This window comes from Ursus maritimus, unplaced genomic scaffold, assembly GCF_017311325.1.
Source record: "Ursus maritimus isolate PB19 unplaced genomic scaffold, ASM1731132v1 scaffold_30, whole genome shotgun sequence".
Lineage (NCBI taxonomy): Eukaryota > Metazoa > Chordata > Mammalia > Carnivora > Ursidae > Ursus > Ursus maritimus.
The window spans coordinates 10659139-10675631 of NW_024425564.1; the positions used below are offsets into that span (position 1 = coordinate 10659139).

Consider the following 16493-nt stretch of genomic DNA (forward strand, 5'->3'; position numbering starts at 1 on the left):
CTGTTCCTCCTCCAGCCTTTCCCATCACTGTTCCTCACACCTGTTCCTCCTCCAGCTTCCCCATCAATGTTCCTCATACTGTTCCTCCTCCAGCCTTTCCCATCACTGTTCCTCGCACTGTTCCTCCTCCAGCCTTCCCCATCACTGTTCCTCACACCTATTCCTCCTCCAGCTTCCCCATCACTGTTCCTCATACTGTTCCTCCTCCAGCCTTTCCCATCACTGTTCCTCACACCTGTTCCTCCTCCAGCCTTCCCCATCACTGTTCCTCACACTGTTCCTCCTCCAGCTTCCCCATCACTGTTCCTCACACCTGTTCCTCCTCCAGCTTCCCCATCAATGTTCCTCACACTGTTCCTCCTCCAGCTTCCCCATCACTGTTCCTCACACCTGTTCCTCCTCCAGCTTCCCCATCAATGTTCCTCACACTGTTCCTCCTCCAGCTTCCCCATCAATGTTCCTCACACTGTTCCTCCTCCAGCTTCCCCATCAATGTTCCTCACACTGTTCCTCCTCCAGCTTCCCCATCAATGTTCCTCACACTGTTCCTCCTCCAGCTTCCCCATCAATGTTCCTCACACTGTTCCTCCTCCAGCTTCCCCATCAATGTTCCTCACACCTGTTCCTCCTCCAGCCTTCCCCATCACTGTTCCTCACACCTGTTCCTCCTCCAGCTTCCCCATCAATGTTCCTCATACTGTTCCTCCTCCAGCCTTTCCCATCACTGTTCCTCACACTGTTCCTCCTCCAGCCTTTCCCATCACTGTTCCTCACACTGTTCCTCCTCCAGCCTTTCCCATCACTGTTCCTCACACCTGTTCCTCCTCCAGCCTTTCCCATCACTGTTCCTCACACTGTTCCTCCTCCAGCCTTTCCCATCACTGTTCCTCGCACTGTTCCTCCTCCAGCCTTTCCCATCACTGTTCCTCACACTGTTCCTCCTCCAGCCTTTCCCATCACTGTTCCTCACACTGTTCCTCCTCCAGCCTTTCCCATCACTGTTCCTCACACCTGTTCCTCCTCCAGCCTTTCCCATCACTGTTCCTCATACCTGTTCCTCCTCCAGCCTTCCCCATCACTGTTCCTCACACTGTTCCTCCTCCAGCCTTCCCCATCACTGTTCCTCACACTGTTCCTCCTCCAGCCTTTCCCATCACTGTTCCTCACACCTGTTCCTCCTCCAGCCTTTCCCATCACTGTTCCTCATACCTGTTCCTCCTCCAGCTTCCCCATCGATGATCCTCACACCTCTTCCTCCTCCAGCCTTCTCCATCAATGTTCCTCACACCTGTTCCTCCTCCAGCTTTTCCCATCACTGTTCCTCACACTGTTCCTCCTCCAGCCTTCCCCATCACTGTTCCTCACACTGTTCCTCCTCCAGCTTCCCCATCACTGTTCCTCACACCTGTTCCTCCTCCAGCTTCCCCATCTGTGTTCCTCCATCAGCCTTCCACTTCTCTGTAAACAATACCACATCCATTCAATTGAGCAAAACCTGGAGTCACTCTTGACTTTTGTCTTTCCTTGAACTCCCTCATTCAGCCCATCAATCCTGTTGCTTTTGTGCCCAAACTGCTTCAGACCCATGTGCACTGCCTCCATCTGAGTGCAAGTCAGTCACCTGTGCCTTACGAGTGGTCGCCCTGCTTCCTTGCTTGCCTTCTGCGGTCCATTCTGCTGCTAGCACCCAAGCATGATCTTGTAAAAATCCACATTGAGTCACATCATTCCCCTGCTCAGAACTCTCCAGAGAGCTTCCTATCACCTTTAAGAATGTGCATACCTTTGACCCGGCAATTCCACATCCAAGACCTTATCCTAAGATCTTAATCGCTGATGTGTCAAAGAGAATGTTCATTTACAGCAGTACTGTTTACAAAAAAAAAAAAAAAAAAATGGAAACAACTTAAACATTAGGAATAACTTTAGTATATCTTAAAAGGGATACTAATGAAGAAACTAAAATAATAGTTCTGATTATAAAGCAAAATAAAGGTTATAAACATTACATATATGATCCAGTTATGAAAAAAACTGGATGCATAAGTACATGTGGGTAATTGGAGGGGGGCAGCTTTACCACTGGTTACCTGCGGAGGGAGCTGAGCTGGGAGCTTCCTACGTGTCCCTCCAGATTGGGGACTTGGATTATGCTACCACTACATCCTTTGCAGGCTCAAATTCCTGTGACCCTAGCAATAGAATGTCAGGACCACTCTTGCCCATGTGTCTTAGACCAACTCCAAATCACTTTTTAAAGAAGACTCTGACCTGCACGGGTATCTATCCCCAGTTCCCCATGAGCAGAGGGGTCACTGACTAGGGTGCATGTTTTCTTCCACTCACCCCCTAAGGTGGTAGAATGCTGATCTGGGAGAGTTGCTCAATGATTTGACCATAAATGTGTCCTCCCACGCCCCTCAAAGGGATGTCTGGATCACTAGTTTTTTGTTTTTTGTTGGTTTTTTTTGCCAGTAAGCCCCACCCCATGACCATTGGCCTAGCCTAGAAAACCTATAATCACATTGTTACATGTGCTGTGCAAATACTGTGACATTAATTTGGCAGAAAACTGGTAAGAATAAAAGGTTTGCACATAATACAGTGTTTGCATGAGTGAAAGGACAATATACTGTCACCCATGAATACGTAGTAAGTAACCCAGAAATCTATAGCTGCATAGGGTCTTTTATGAAACCTCTACGTCTTTTGGACAAGACGTGTATGAGGAGAGATAAGATAGCAAAGTGGTTCAGAGCAGGTGCAGTGGGGCCTGACAGCCTGGGTTCAGACCCTGAAGCCCAAACACAATTCAGTGCTTCTGGGTGAGATTTCAGTCTCTTTGTGCTTCAGGTTCCTCAGATGGTGATCATACTAGCAATAGCTACTTTACTGGGTTGTTGAAGGAATTTTCAAAGTGAACATCTGTTAAATTCTCGGCGCTGGTACACAGAGCGTAATGATTTACTTGTACGTGTAGGGCTCAGATAGTCTGCACGTGTCCCCTGAGCCTGGGACCGCAGGAGCGGGGAAAGAGGGATTTTCCACCCAGCAGGAAGTTGGGTCAGTGGGAAAACAGAGCGATGAGCTGGGAATTGGTGCCGTGGCCGGTGAAGGGCAGGCCCGCGGGTGGCAGCAGGGTCAGCGGGACGGGAAGCAACAGGCCCCAGTGACGTTCAGCCTTTGCTCAAGTGAGGAGGCTGCGTGAGAATGGAAAACGAGTTTGCCAGAGCTCATTCTTCAGCCCAGCACCGCCATGAGCGGATTTCATACCTCATCCCGGGAAAGGGAAGCAACACTCAGTCCCACCCTGGGGTAGGAGCGGAGATGATTTTGTAGTTATCATTACAGAGAACAATAGATGGTCATAATTAACAAGATAGAGAACTAGAAGGAAGAGCCTCACCTGCACGCCCATCACCCAAGACCACCTTTGCTTTGCTATCTTTCCTCCCATTCCTCACCATGGTTACCTCTCCCCTCACCCCTCCCTCTTCTTTTCCCCTTCCTGTCCCCCTTCCTCCCCCTCCTTTTTATTGACATATAATTCACATACATAAAATTCACCCTTTTAAAGTGTGCAATCCAGTGGTTTTTAGTGTTTTCTCGTGTTGTGCCATTATTACCATCTAATTCCAGAATATTCTCATTACCCACAAAGAAACCTTATAACTATTAGCAGTCAGTCCTCGTTCCCCTTTTTCCTAAGCCCCTGGCAACCACTGCTCTACTTTCTGTCTCTGGATTTTCCTATTCGGGATACTTCATATATTTGGAATAATGCAATGTGTGGCCTTTTGTGTCTGACTTCTTTCGTTCGGCGTGATGTTCTCAGGGCTTGTCCATGTGTGCAAACGTCAGGCTCCTTTGCTTCACCCCTATTAGGGCTGAGTAGCAGCCCTTGTATGGAGAGACCACACTGCATGTACCCATTTATCAGTTGATGGATTTGGGTTCTTCCCGCTTTTAGCTGTGATACATGATGCTGCTATGAACATTTGTGTGCAAATCTTTGTGTGGACATGTTTTCAGTTCTCTTGTTTACGTACTTAATGCCGTTGCTGGGTCATATGGTAACTCTATGCTTAACTTTTTGAAAAATTACCAAACTGTTTTTCAAAACACTGTACCATATTCATTCCCACCAGTGACGTATGATGGCTTCAATCTCTCCATATCCTCATCGACACTTGTCGTTGTCCGTATTTTTTATGATAGCCATCCTACTGGGTATGAAATGGTGTTGTGCCCTGACGCTGATTTGCGTTTCCCTAGTAACTAATGATGAGGAGCATCTTTTTGTGTGTTCATTGGTCCTTTTATATTCATATTATTTTTATTTATCTTCTTTGGAGCAGTCTATCCAGATCTGTTGCCCATTTGTAAATTGGGCTCTTTGTCTTTGATTATTAAGATATAAGGATGCTTTGTATATTAGAGATACGAGTCCCTTATCAGAAATGTAATTTGCAATTATTTTTTACCATTCTGTGGGTTGTCTTTTCACATTCTTGCTGGTGTTCTTTGAAACACAATATTTTTAATTTTGATGAAGTCCAATTTATTTATTTTTTTCTTTGTAAGTTGTACCCTTTGTGTCTAAGAAAGCATAGGCTTCGAATATCTGAATCTAATACACTAATATGCTTTATTAGACTGACATACGGATAGACTAATAGATAGTCTAAGAACCATTGCCTAATCCAAGGTCATGAAGATTTACTCCTATGTTTTATTCTACGAGTTTTATAGTTCTTGCTCTCACATTTCATTCTTTGATCCATTTTGAGTTAATTCTTGTACATTGTGTGAGATATAGGTCCAACCTCATTCTTCTGCATGTGGATATCTGGCTTTTGCAACCCTATTTGATGAAGGACTAAGCTCTTTCCCCATTGAAATATTTGGCATCCTTGGTGAAAATCAGTTGATGAGAAATGTAAAGTTTAATGTCTAGACTCTATCCCATTGATCTATATGTCTATCATTATGCTAGTTCCATATTGTTTTGATTATTGTAGCTCTGTAGTAGGAAGTGTGAATCCTCCAGTTTTGTTTTATTTTTCAAGATTGTCTTGGCTTTTCTGGGTGCCTTGCATTTCCATATGAATTTTAGGATTAGCTTTCCAATTTCTAGGGGGAAAAAAGGTGGTTGGAATTTTGATAGGAGTTGCAGTGAATCTATAGATCAAGTTGGGGCCTGTTACCGTCGTAACAATACAAGTCTTTTGGTCGTGAATATGGGATGTCTTTCCATTTATTAAGTCATCTTTACTTTCTCTCAACTATGTTTTATAGCCTTCAGGGTATCAGTTTTGTACTACTTTTGTTAAATTTATTCCTAAGTATTTTATTGTTTTTGATGCTGTTGTAAATGGAATTGTTTTCCTAACTTCATTTTCAGATTGTTCATTGCTAGTGTATAGAGAACCCTTTTTCTTTTTATATGACCTTGTATCCTGCAACCTTGCTGAACCCATTTATTAGATCTAATAGTTTCTTAGTGGATTCCTTAGATTATTCTATATGCAAGATCGTGTTGTCTTGAATGGAGGTAGTTTTATTTCTTCCTTTCCAGTATGGATACTTTTTATTTCATTTTCTTTCCCAGTTGCCTTGGCTAGAACTTCCAGGTAGAGGTGGCAAGAAGAGACATTCCTATCTTATTCCTGATCTTAAGGGAAAGCATCCAGTCTTTTACTATTAAGCATGATGTTAACCGTGAAGTTTTATGGATGCCCTTTAGCAGGTTGAGGAAATTTTCTTCAAAGTTTTCTGAGTGTTTTTATCACAAAAGGGTATTGGACTTCATCATATGACTTTTCTCCATCATTTGAGATCATGTGATTTCCCCCTTTTTGTTCTACTAATGTGATGTATTACATTGATTGATTTTCAAATACCAAACCAGCCTTATATCTTTTGAACATTGAACCAGCCTCACATAAACCCCACTTGGTCATGGTGATAATTCTTTTTTATATTGCTAAATTGTATTTGCTAATATATTTTTAAGGATTTTTATGTCTATATTCATGAGGAATATTGGTCTGTATTTGTGCGTGCCTGTGTGTGTGTGCTGTCTTTGTCTGGTTCTGGTATCAGGGTGATAGTACCCTCATAGAATGAGTTGAGAAGCGTTCCTTTCTATTTATTGGAAGAGTTTGTGAATTGTTGATGTTGCTTCTTCTTTAAACATTTAGTCAGATTCACCAGTAAAGCCATCTGGGCCTTAACTAACCTTCGTGGGAAGTTTTATGATTATTGACCCAATCTTGTTATTTGTTTTGGGTCTGCTTAGATATTCTATTTCTTCTTGAGCTGGTTTAGTTAATTTGTGCCTTTCTTGAAATCTCTCCATTTCATCTAGGTTATATAATTTGTTAATCCACAATGTTCATTGTATTCCTTATATATATTTTTTATTTCTATACGATCAATCTCCTTTTTCATTCCTGGTTATAGTAATTTGAGTCTTCTCTCTTTTTTCTTGGTCAGTCTAGCTAAAGCCTTGTAAATTTTGTTAATTATGTTGAGGAACTAACTTTTGTTTTCATTGATTTTCTCTTATTTTCCTATTCTTAATTTCATTTATTTTGGCTCTAATTTTTTTTATTATTGCCATCCCTCTGTTTGCTTTGGGTTTAGTTTGCTCTTCTTTTTCTAGTTTCTTGAGGCAGAAGGTCAGGTTCTTTGTTTGAGATCTTCGTTTTTTAATATAAGTGTGTACAGGTATAAATTTCCTTTTATGCACTGTTTTGGCCACATTCCATAAATTTTGGCATATGTTTTCATTTTTACTTATCTCAAAGGATTTTCTAATTTTTCTAGTGATTTCTTCCTTAAACCATTTGTAAGTTCATTGTTTGATTTCTACATATTTGTAAATTTCCCACCTTTCCTCCTTTACCGATGTCTCCTTTCATTTCATTGTGGTCAGAGAACATACTCTATAGGTCTTTGATCCTTTCAAATTTATTGAAACTTGTTTTATGGCCTAATGTATGGCCTACGCTGGAGAATATTCCACATGTAGCTGAGACAAATGTGCATTCTGTTACAGTTGGGTGGGGCATTCTGTATATGTCTGTTAGGTCTAGTTGGTTTATAGTTTTGCTCAGCTCTTCTATTTCTTTCTTTTTTTTTTTTTTTTTTTTAAAGATTTATTTATTTATTTATTTGACAGAGATAGAGACAGCCAGTGAGAGAGGGAACACAAGCAGGGGGAGTGGGAGAGGAAGAAGCAGGCTCATAGAGGAGGAGCCTGACGTGGGGCTCGAACCCGGAACGCCGGGATCACGCCCTGAGCCGAAGGCAGACGCTTTAACCGCTGTGCCACCCAGGCGCCCCAGCTCTTCTATTTCTTTGTTGATCTTCTATCTAGTTGTTCTGTCTTCCAGTCATCTTTTGAGGCATACTTTTATAAATAATCGTAATTATTATACACACACACACAGATATAGATATAGGTTTATTTAATTTAGAGAGAGCACAGAGGAGAGAGGGAGGGGGGAGAGAGAGAGTCTTAAGAGTGACACGGGGCTTGATCCCATGACCCTGAGATCACAACCCAAGCCGAAACCAAGAGTTGCGTGCTTGACTGACTGCACCACCTAGGTGCTCCTCTATATATTATTTTTGTATATTTTTCTTTTGTTAGTATTACAGTATTAGTCATATCAGATTCTATACATACATAATTTGAAAGTATGTTTACATTAAATATTAACTCAAATGATTTATTTAGCCATTTCTCTGTTGTTGGAATTTAGGCTGCTCGTAGTGTTATTTTTTTGCCATCTAAAATAAAACTGTGGGCACAAAAATAGACAGATCAATAGAATAGAATAGAAAACCCAGAAATAAATCCACAAGTATATGGTCAGTTAATCTTTGACCAGGCAGGAAAGAATATCCAATGGGAAAAGGACAGTCTTTTCAACAAATGGTGTTGGGAAAACTGGGCAGCAACATACAGAAGAAAGAAACTGGACCACCGTATTACACGATACACAAATTCAAAACGGGTTAAAGACCTAAATGTGAGATAGGAAACCATCAAAATCCTAGAGGGGAATGCAGGCAGCAACCTCTTTGACATTGGCCTTCTTTCTAGAGATGTCTGCTGAGGCAAGGGAAACAAAAGCAAATAAAAAGTATTGGAGCTACGTCAAAATAAAAAGTGTCTACGCAGCAAAGGAAATAGTCGACAAAACTAAAAGGCAATCTATGGAATGAGAGAAGATATTTTCAAATGACATATTTGATTAAGGATTAGTATCCAAGATATATAAAGAACTTACACAACTCAACACACACAAAAAAACAAATAATGCAATTAAAAATGGGCAGGAGACATCCAGATGGCCGACAGACACATGGAAAGATGCTCATGCGAATCAAAAGCCCAGTGAGATACCACCTCGTACCTGTCACAATGGCTGAAACCAAAAACACAAGAACAAGTGTTGGTGAGGATGTGGAGAACAAGGAACCCTCGTGCACTGCTGATGGGAATGCAAACTGGGGCAGCCACTGTGGAGAACAGTGTGGAAGTTCCTCAAAAAGTTAAAAACTAAAATTACCATTTGATCCAGTAATTCCACTCCTGGGTATTTACCCAAAGAATATAAAAACACAAATTTGAAAAGATACATGCACCCCTATGTTTATTGCAGCGTTATTTACAATAGCCAAATTACGGAAGCAGCCTCGTGCCCATTGATAAATGAAGGAATAGAGAAGAGGTATGTATATACACAATGGAATATTATTCAGCCATAAAAAGAACGAAAGTTTGCCATATACAATGGCATGGATGGAGCTTGAGAGTACAGTGCTGAGCGAAATAAGTCAGTCAGAGAAAGGCAAATACCATATGATTTCACTCATATGTGGAACTTAAGAAACAAAAATGAGCAAAGGGAAATGACGGTGAGAAAGAGAGACAAACCAACAAGCCGATTCTTAACGATAGAGACCAAACTGATGGTTACCAGAGGGGAGGTAGATGGAGGGATATGTGAGACAGGTGACGGGGCTTAAGGAGCGCACTTGTGATGAGCACCAGGGGATGGACGGAAGTGCTGAATCACTGTATTGTACACCTGGAACTAATACAGCACTGTGAACTAACCTGAATTAAATAAAAACTTAAAGAAACAAATATAAAAACTAAAAATTAAGTAAAACGATCATGTTTGTGCTTAAGAGCTTCTCTGTATTTGGAGTAATTTCCATAATAAAAAACATAAGATAGTTGAATTACTAACTGGTAAAAGCGTGTGACTAACAAATTATTTTACCCATGTCTAAGATCTCATATACTTCAGGATAAAGATAGGCTTCACATAACCTAATAGCCTAAATGAGAAAGGTAACACTACAACAGTAACAGAAGAAATGTAGGAGAATATCTTTGTGACCTAGAGATTGGTAGCACTTTTTTGTGTGTGTGTGTGAGATGGATTATTTTATTATTGCTACTTTACAGATGAGGAAACCAACGCACAGAAAGGTTAAGGAACTCATGTAAGGTCACACAGCTAGGCAGAGCTGGGATTTAATCCACGCAATCTGGTTCCAGCATCCAAGTTGGGTGGATAAAGAAGGGCTTCTCTGAGGAACCAAGTGTTCACTATAGCCCATTTCTTACTCTCTGTCTTGACCAAACTTTAGTCAGGCTTCTCTCTTGCCTACAGGCCGGTGAACTCTGCTTGTCCCAAGCCTGAGCAAGCACAGAAAAGTAGAACGTGTCTCCCCTTATCAGCTTCTGGAAATGTGCTGACCACAGCCAAGACCCTGTTCCTGTCAGACCCCTCTGGTCATTTCCCATTTCCTGTCTGGTTTCTCCTCAAGAGATTCTGCTTGCCTCTTCCTTTATCCTGTAAAAGAAAAACTTTTTTCTGCTGGATATTGAGATGCTCACAGATTTCTGAGTCAGAAGTGTTCTCTCTTGTGCTATACGCTCTTTCTAATTAAAGCATCTCCCTATCTATGTCTAGATTTTGTTTTTTATTGGACAATGTTTGAGCTGAGATCTGAGGGGGTAGCAGGTGCAACTCTATGAAGAAAGGAAGGTGTTGCAGGTAGATGGAATAGCATGTACAAAGGTCCTGAGGTGAGTGGGAACATTGAGCACTTGAGGAAATAAAAGATTAGATGTTAAGTGAAATAAGCCCCAGATCAAGCACCCAGGTTCCCTCTATCTTTCCACTCATCTGTCCTCAGATGTTGGCTGCTTCCTTCAAGGTGGCAATATGGCTACCGCACTCCACACACCTTATGGAACCCTTCCTCTTTCTCCTTTGTAACAGAGAGGAAAGTCTTTAGGGAAGCACCCCGTCAGACCTGCCCCCAGGTCTCATTGCCCAGACCAGTCCATTACCATTGTGATTTAGACTAATCACAATTCGCCCTTGGGGCATGGCCTCAGGGAGACAAGAGCTCACTGGACACTTGAACAAAATGAGGGCTCCTTTGGCCAGGAAGAGCAAGTTATGGGTGAACAACCAGCAGTGGCTACCATTTGCCCCTGCTGTGAACTTTCTGACTCTTCAAACAACACTTCAAGAGAGCAGCTGAAGGGGACAGAAAATTGGGGAATATGATTTTATCAACACTAAAGATGTTCTGCTGAATGAAGGATGGCATGGACGAAGGGAAAAGACATGACAACTTGGGAGATTATTTTGCAATATTCATAACCAACAAGGGAATATTATCCAGCATATAGGAGGAAATTGACAAAGAAAAAAATAGAAAACCCAATACAAAATGAAGAAAGGATATGAACTAGTATTTTATTTTTTTAAAGATTTTATTTATTTGTCAGAGCGAGAGAGAAAGCATAAGCAGGGGGTGCAGCAGGCAGAGGGAGAAGCAGGGTCCCCCCTGAGCAAGGAGCCCAACGTGGGACTCGATCCCAGGACCCTGAGATATGACCTGAGCTGAAGACAGATGCTTAACTCACTGAGCCACGCAGGCGCCCACCATAGTATTTTCTAACTGGTATTTGCTAGCATGTAGTTTTGTTTTTCCCGTGCTGAACTTTTTTTTTTTTTTTTTTTTTACCTCTTGATTCCTTGAAGGTATAATAATTACCATAATAATCCTGCTACTTATTAAATGCCTTCTCTACGCCCGGCATAGTGCTAGACACTTGAGGATCTGCTGTGTCATTTACAAGTCTTTATGAGGCATGCATCGTAGTCCTACCTTACAGGTCAGGAAGGAAGCCCAGGGTGGTGATAAGAAGCAGCACAGGCAGGATTTCCAAAGCCAGCATTCTTTCTATTTCACGACACCATCTTCCCGCAATCACATAACCTGGAAATAATAATAAGATGTGTCTTTATTATACCACTTGCATTTTCAAGAACATGATTTAATTATAATGGTGCAATCAAGCATCCTTTGTGCATTCCTGATTTTATTAAGAAAACCAATTATGTTTCACTATTAAATAAGTTGATAATTATTACTAAGAAAATATTAATATGCTTTTATTTAAATTCTTATGCAATGTTTAAAAGGTAGAAAAATAATAGAATGAACACCTATGTGCCCAACATCCAGCTTAAGACCTAAGACATTACCAAGAAAAGACCTTTATGTCAGTTTCCTTGGTCACATCATATACACCCTTATCCCCCAGAGCTGATTACTCCACTGAATTTGGGGTTTCAGGATAGCTATTTTTGGTTATTTATTAGTTAGACTCACAAAAAGAAAACAGGTGGCATCCCCAAATTAGGATAATTTGATGAGGGTATATTCACAAAGGACTTTTTATAAGCAGTCGATGTGGGAGAATCACAGAGAAAGTAGAGTAACCTAGTATAGATAGCAACCAAATTATCCATCTTTAGGACCAAAGGGATGAGGAGGGGAGCGGTTTCCAGAATCTGGAAGAGGAGAGGGTCATGAAGAACTGTGCTGCATGAGAGGAGCGGCAGCCTCTGTCAGTACCTAGAGCTATGTCTGTGGCCGCTCAGAATTGCAGGGATGTCTGGGAGATCATGATCTTTAGATACGCATATCGCCACTGCTAAAGAAAAAGAGGATGCTGGCAATAAAAAAGAGGGAGAGAATAAATTTTGTTCAGGCCCCCAGTAGCGTCTGCCACAGTTGCTTGAAATTCTTCATTGACCCCTCATTGCCACAAGATAAAATCCAAATTTGTCCTTAGCATGGACCCTGTCCAGGGTCCTCAGTGACCTACTCTGGCCTACCTGTGCATCCTACCTGCCTCAAACACTTCTCCCTGGTCCTAAATTACCAGTCACTTTGTGAATATCAAGCTCTCCCTTCTTCCACACCTTCATGCATGCTGTTCGGTCAGCCCTGTTGCTTTGCAATAACCATATTTCTCTCGTCTACCCCAAATACCTCATCTTTCAAGTCTAGCTGGAGCATTATGTCCTATTTGAAATCTGCTTTGACCCTTAGAGCCAGACCAGGTGCTTCCCACTGTACATGCCTGTAGCAGCTTGAGCTCATTTCTATCATTCATTTATTCAGTTGTAATGAAGTTGTTTATGTGTGTCTGTGTCCCTGACGCACTGAGTTCCTTAAATGTAATATGAATAAAGAAATGAATTGGTGTTGGTGTTAAGCCCTTGTCTGGGGAGATATTATTTGACAGAAATAAGTGTTGCCTTTTGTTTTGATATCCCTTTGATTTTTTGGTAGTCTGTGTACCTGGGCCATGCATTTCTGTTTCAGTCATGTTTTTTTCAAAGCAGTTTTTTTGTTGTTAACTTATATTTGTTCCCTTTCGGTTCCAGTTGTTGAAATGGATGAAGAAAATGGACTTTTGCTTCTAGAACTGAATCCTCCTAACCCCTGGGATTCAGAACCCAGAGCTCCGGAACATTTGGCTTTTGGAGAAGTGCAGGTAAGGAATTAAAATTCTTATATAATTAAAATTATAATATTGTTAAAAACAAAAATAAAACTAAGATGTCCATTTATATATGTAAAAATATAAAGTAAAATGAAATATATATGTATATTTACATCCTATATTACCTTGAATACTCTTTGAGGTGGCTAGTTAGGGCATGAAATAAAGTTATTCCGAACTCTTGAGCAAATTTTTTAGGACCCTCCAGAACTTGATAGGAATTGCAAGGAAATATATTCAGAAGAAAACCAAACAACAAAAAAACATGAATGAAGGAGGTCCCAAAGGAGAGTTGTGCCAAAGTTCCTTATTGGAGGCAATAAGGAACTTACCTTTGATACCAGATCACGGTCAGATAAGATGGCCAGTGTATGTTTCCGCACATTGCCCCGAGATAATTTACGATCCTTTTGGTAAATTTTCTTAGCTGTAGAAGAGTTTCCTCTGGAAGAAACACTTTGGCAGTTTGGGAGAGGTAAACAGTACAATATTCATTTTTCTGGAATATCTGGGAAGCTTGTGAAAATGGGCATTTACTTATCTGAGGAAACGAAGGGGAACCTGCTGAGAATAGATGTAATAAAACGGCATTTGATTCCTGGCCCTCTCCTTGCCCCTTTGTTGGCTTTCCACAGCAGAGTTTATGTTACCTTATCTCTGCGTCTTGGTGTACTTCCTGTTTGCTCTGGACGCCCCAGAGCATGGGGCAGGGGTGAGGAATGGAGCTGGAATATTCCACTCCGTGCCTGTGTCCGTGTCATTGTTCATAGCCCTCCTCAGAAGAGCGTGACATCGTGAGTTAGCAGGTCACTTCGAAGAGGAAGCCTTGCAAGCCTGTTTAGCCCACCCACCCAAACTCGCCAGGGGTCCTCCCTGTACCTATTCACCGCCACTCCGGCATGCCACTCCCCAAGTGTCTGTCACAACATCTCTAACAGCCTTTCCTGTAAAAGGTGCCCTCAAGGACTGGTCACAGAGGATATTCTGCAGTGCACACGTGCATAAGCATCCAGGAGCTAATTTAAGTAGAGTAAACTAGGTCAGTCCATTGTTTTGACACCTAAAACCAGCCATGAGAATTTCTATTCTAAAGAAGCCATGGTGGGTTCTGGGAGTTTGCCTTGAGTCCTCCTTGCCTGAGCGCTCTTACAAGCAAAGTCTCCAGTGAGACTCATGGGCGAAGCAGCACAAACCTTTCAGCTCTGTTGCTGGCCGGTCACGATTCCATCATCTGAATCCCACTGTCTTCCAACAGGTAACATACCTCACTCATGCCTGCATGGACCTCAAGCTGGGAGACAAGAGGATGGTGTTCGACCCTTGGTTAATGGGTCCTGCTTTTGCCCGTGGATGGTGGCTGCTGCACGAGCCTCCATCTGATTGGCTGGAGAGGCTGTGCCGCGCAGACCTGATTTACATCAGTCACATGCACTCGGACCACCTGAGGTAACAGAGCCCTGAGCACCAGGCTAGGAAGAAAGTGCTGCAGGCAGAGTGCCTTTTCCGGGGGGCTTTTGCAATCACTGCTCCCTTTGAGCTGGGTTCAGTCGGGATGGTGAAGAGAAGACAAATTTGCTTACGTTTGCATCGCCTAGTTTTAGCAGTGCTTGCACACTTTATACCACGGAGACTGAAGAAGGAGCCCATGTGGGGAGGGGGTGGGGCTTAACAACCCTCCTTACACTCTCACTTCCCACTCTGGGGCCCCTTGGTAACAGTCCGCATTGAAGGATCACCAAAGCTGAGTTCCTTTTTCCGTTCAACATTTTAGCAGGAGCCAGTACCCATTTTTCTGTACAGGGCCAGAGAGTAAGTAGTTTAGCTCTACGAGCCCTGGGACCACTGTCCCACCTGCTCAGCTCTGTGTCTGTGGTGCCAAGGCAGTTTCTGACAGCCCTGAAGGAGCTGAGGATGTTCCGATGAAATCTTATTCTCAGGCAATGACATTTGAATAGCATATACTTTCCATGTGTCCCAAAATGTCACCATCCTTTTGATCTCTTTTTATCTATTCCCATTTCAAAACGGTAAAAACCATTCTTAGCTTGCAGGAGCAGATTGCCGTGGTTTGCCAGCTCCTGATTTCATAGCATCCCAGTAACCCCAAGCTCCCAGCTTTTTAACTCCGGGTCAGCCTCAAGTAACACTTTGTGGAAAACAGCAATATCATACTGGAAATAGGAACTGAAGCCTCCCTAGCCCACACAGGCAATGAAAGAGGAGGGGGAGAAGAGAATTTTCACTCATAAAAGCACATGTGTTTGCCAATGGACTATTTATGGAAGAGGGAGGGCCATATTCCCAACCCCTTGGTTAATTACAGGGTCATTTTTGTTCTTCCTTGTTTAGAAGGTTGTATCACTACTGCTGGGTTACCAATATAAACACGTAGCAATGCCCACAACGTTATTATAAAATGAAGCAACTTCAACCTTTTTTTTCTGTGATCCTACATGACAAAGTTCACATGGAGGACTTACTTTGATAGAAACATTTGTGCTTAGGGATGAGATATGTTGTTTGCTGGTTGACTGGCCCCTGGATTTTCTACTCAAGCATATGGGATCTCTAAGACATGAATATGGTCTCATTTATTTTTTTTAAAGGAAATGGTTTAAAAACTTAGTTAACTGGTTTAATAACAAATTACCTGCAGCACACTTACGAATTGACGACAACCTGATACTGGGGTGCTATGATGAAGAATCTACTTGTCCACTGCATGATAGCTTTGTCCCACACGGTGTCCTGGGTCCAAATCGGTACAGCTCCACATTTCTGAGAGCCCTGGGTTCACGCATCCTGTAATAACAGTAACACACGGTAATGGTTTTGTGTGGCTTATACGGAAAGAGCACGATCACGTGTATGAGGTGATTACTCCCTAGTACCTATTACAAGACACACTTGCCCAAAGTCCTAATGACAGTTTATTCAGGGAATGCACTGAGTTTGAGGGAAGGGAAGAACTTTTCATGCCATTTTGTCCAGTTGTATCCCAACCACAGCCCTAAAAACCAATTTAGTCTTAATTTCAGGGGGTGGTATGGGCGGATTTTCAGACATTACAACACCATTCCTCAGCCAGAGGTGAGGTAGTCACTTTAAGATTAAAGAAACAACGGCCTGTGTTGTCTGTAGATAGCGTTCTGTAAACACAACCTTTACCTGAGCCGAAGTGAAAGATGGTTTTCTTTTCGTTTACCAGTGATGTCCTTCATAAAAACAAGGGGAAAGGCCAGTGTCCTCAGAGAGTAGTCTTTAGTCAAAAAAAATGTGATTTTATTGTGTAAATAGAGGGAATATTACAAGAGATGATGTTATTAATAAATGCCAGTGAGAATTGTCAACAATTAAAAAACAATCACAAAATAATAAACATACATGTTAGAGTAGTTTATCCTAACTTCCAAAGCCCTTTAAAATAGAAGATTTAGGTGCTGAATTCAGGGATTGAAGGCACATTCAAAGAATCTTTGACTTTTTAAATAGTTTTTTCTTTGGTTGGTTGTTTCTTCAAATCCTTTGTTTTTAATGAAGAAAACTTACTGATTTTCCCCACTCCCAGATTCTACTTATTTGAATA

The 16493-nt window shown here is 41.9% G+C and overlaps 1 protein-coding gene across 7 annotated transcripts in view; it reads left to right on the plus strand.

The window, feature by feature from the left end:
• Positions 1–16493, plus strand: part of LOC103665030 (cytidine monophosphate-N-acetylneuraminic acid hydroxylase) — a 104573-nt gene that overhangs the window by 27309 nt on the left and 60771 nt on the right. For all 7 annotated transcript variants that reach the window (XR_005838763.1, XM_040644907.1, XM_040644905.1 and 4 more), the window contains exons 4-5: positions 12789–12898; positions 14163–14353. Coding sequence is in view for 6 of the 7 variants with exons in the window: in XM_040644907.1 (XP_040500841.1) it covers positions 12789–12898; positions 14163–14353 (301 nt within the window). In the remaining variant the exon portion in view is untranslated. The remainder of the gene's footprint in view (positions 1–12788; positions 12899–14162; positions 14354–16493) is intronic.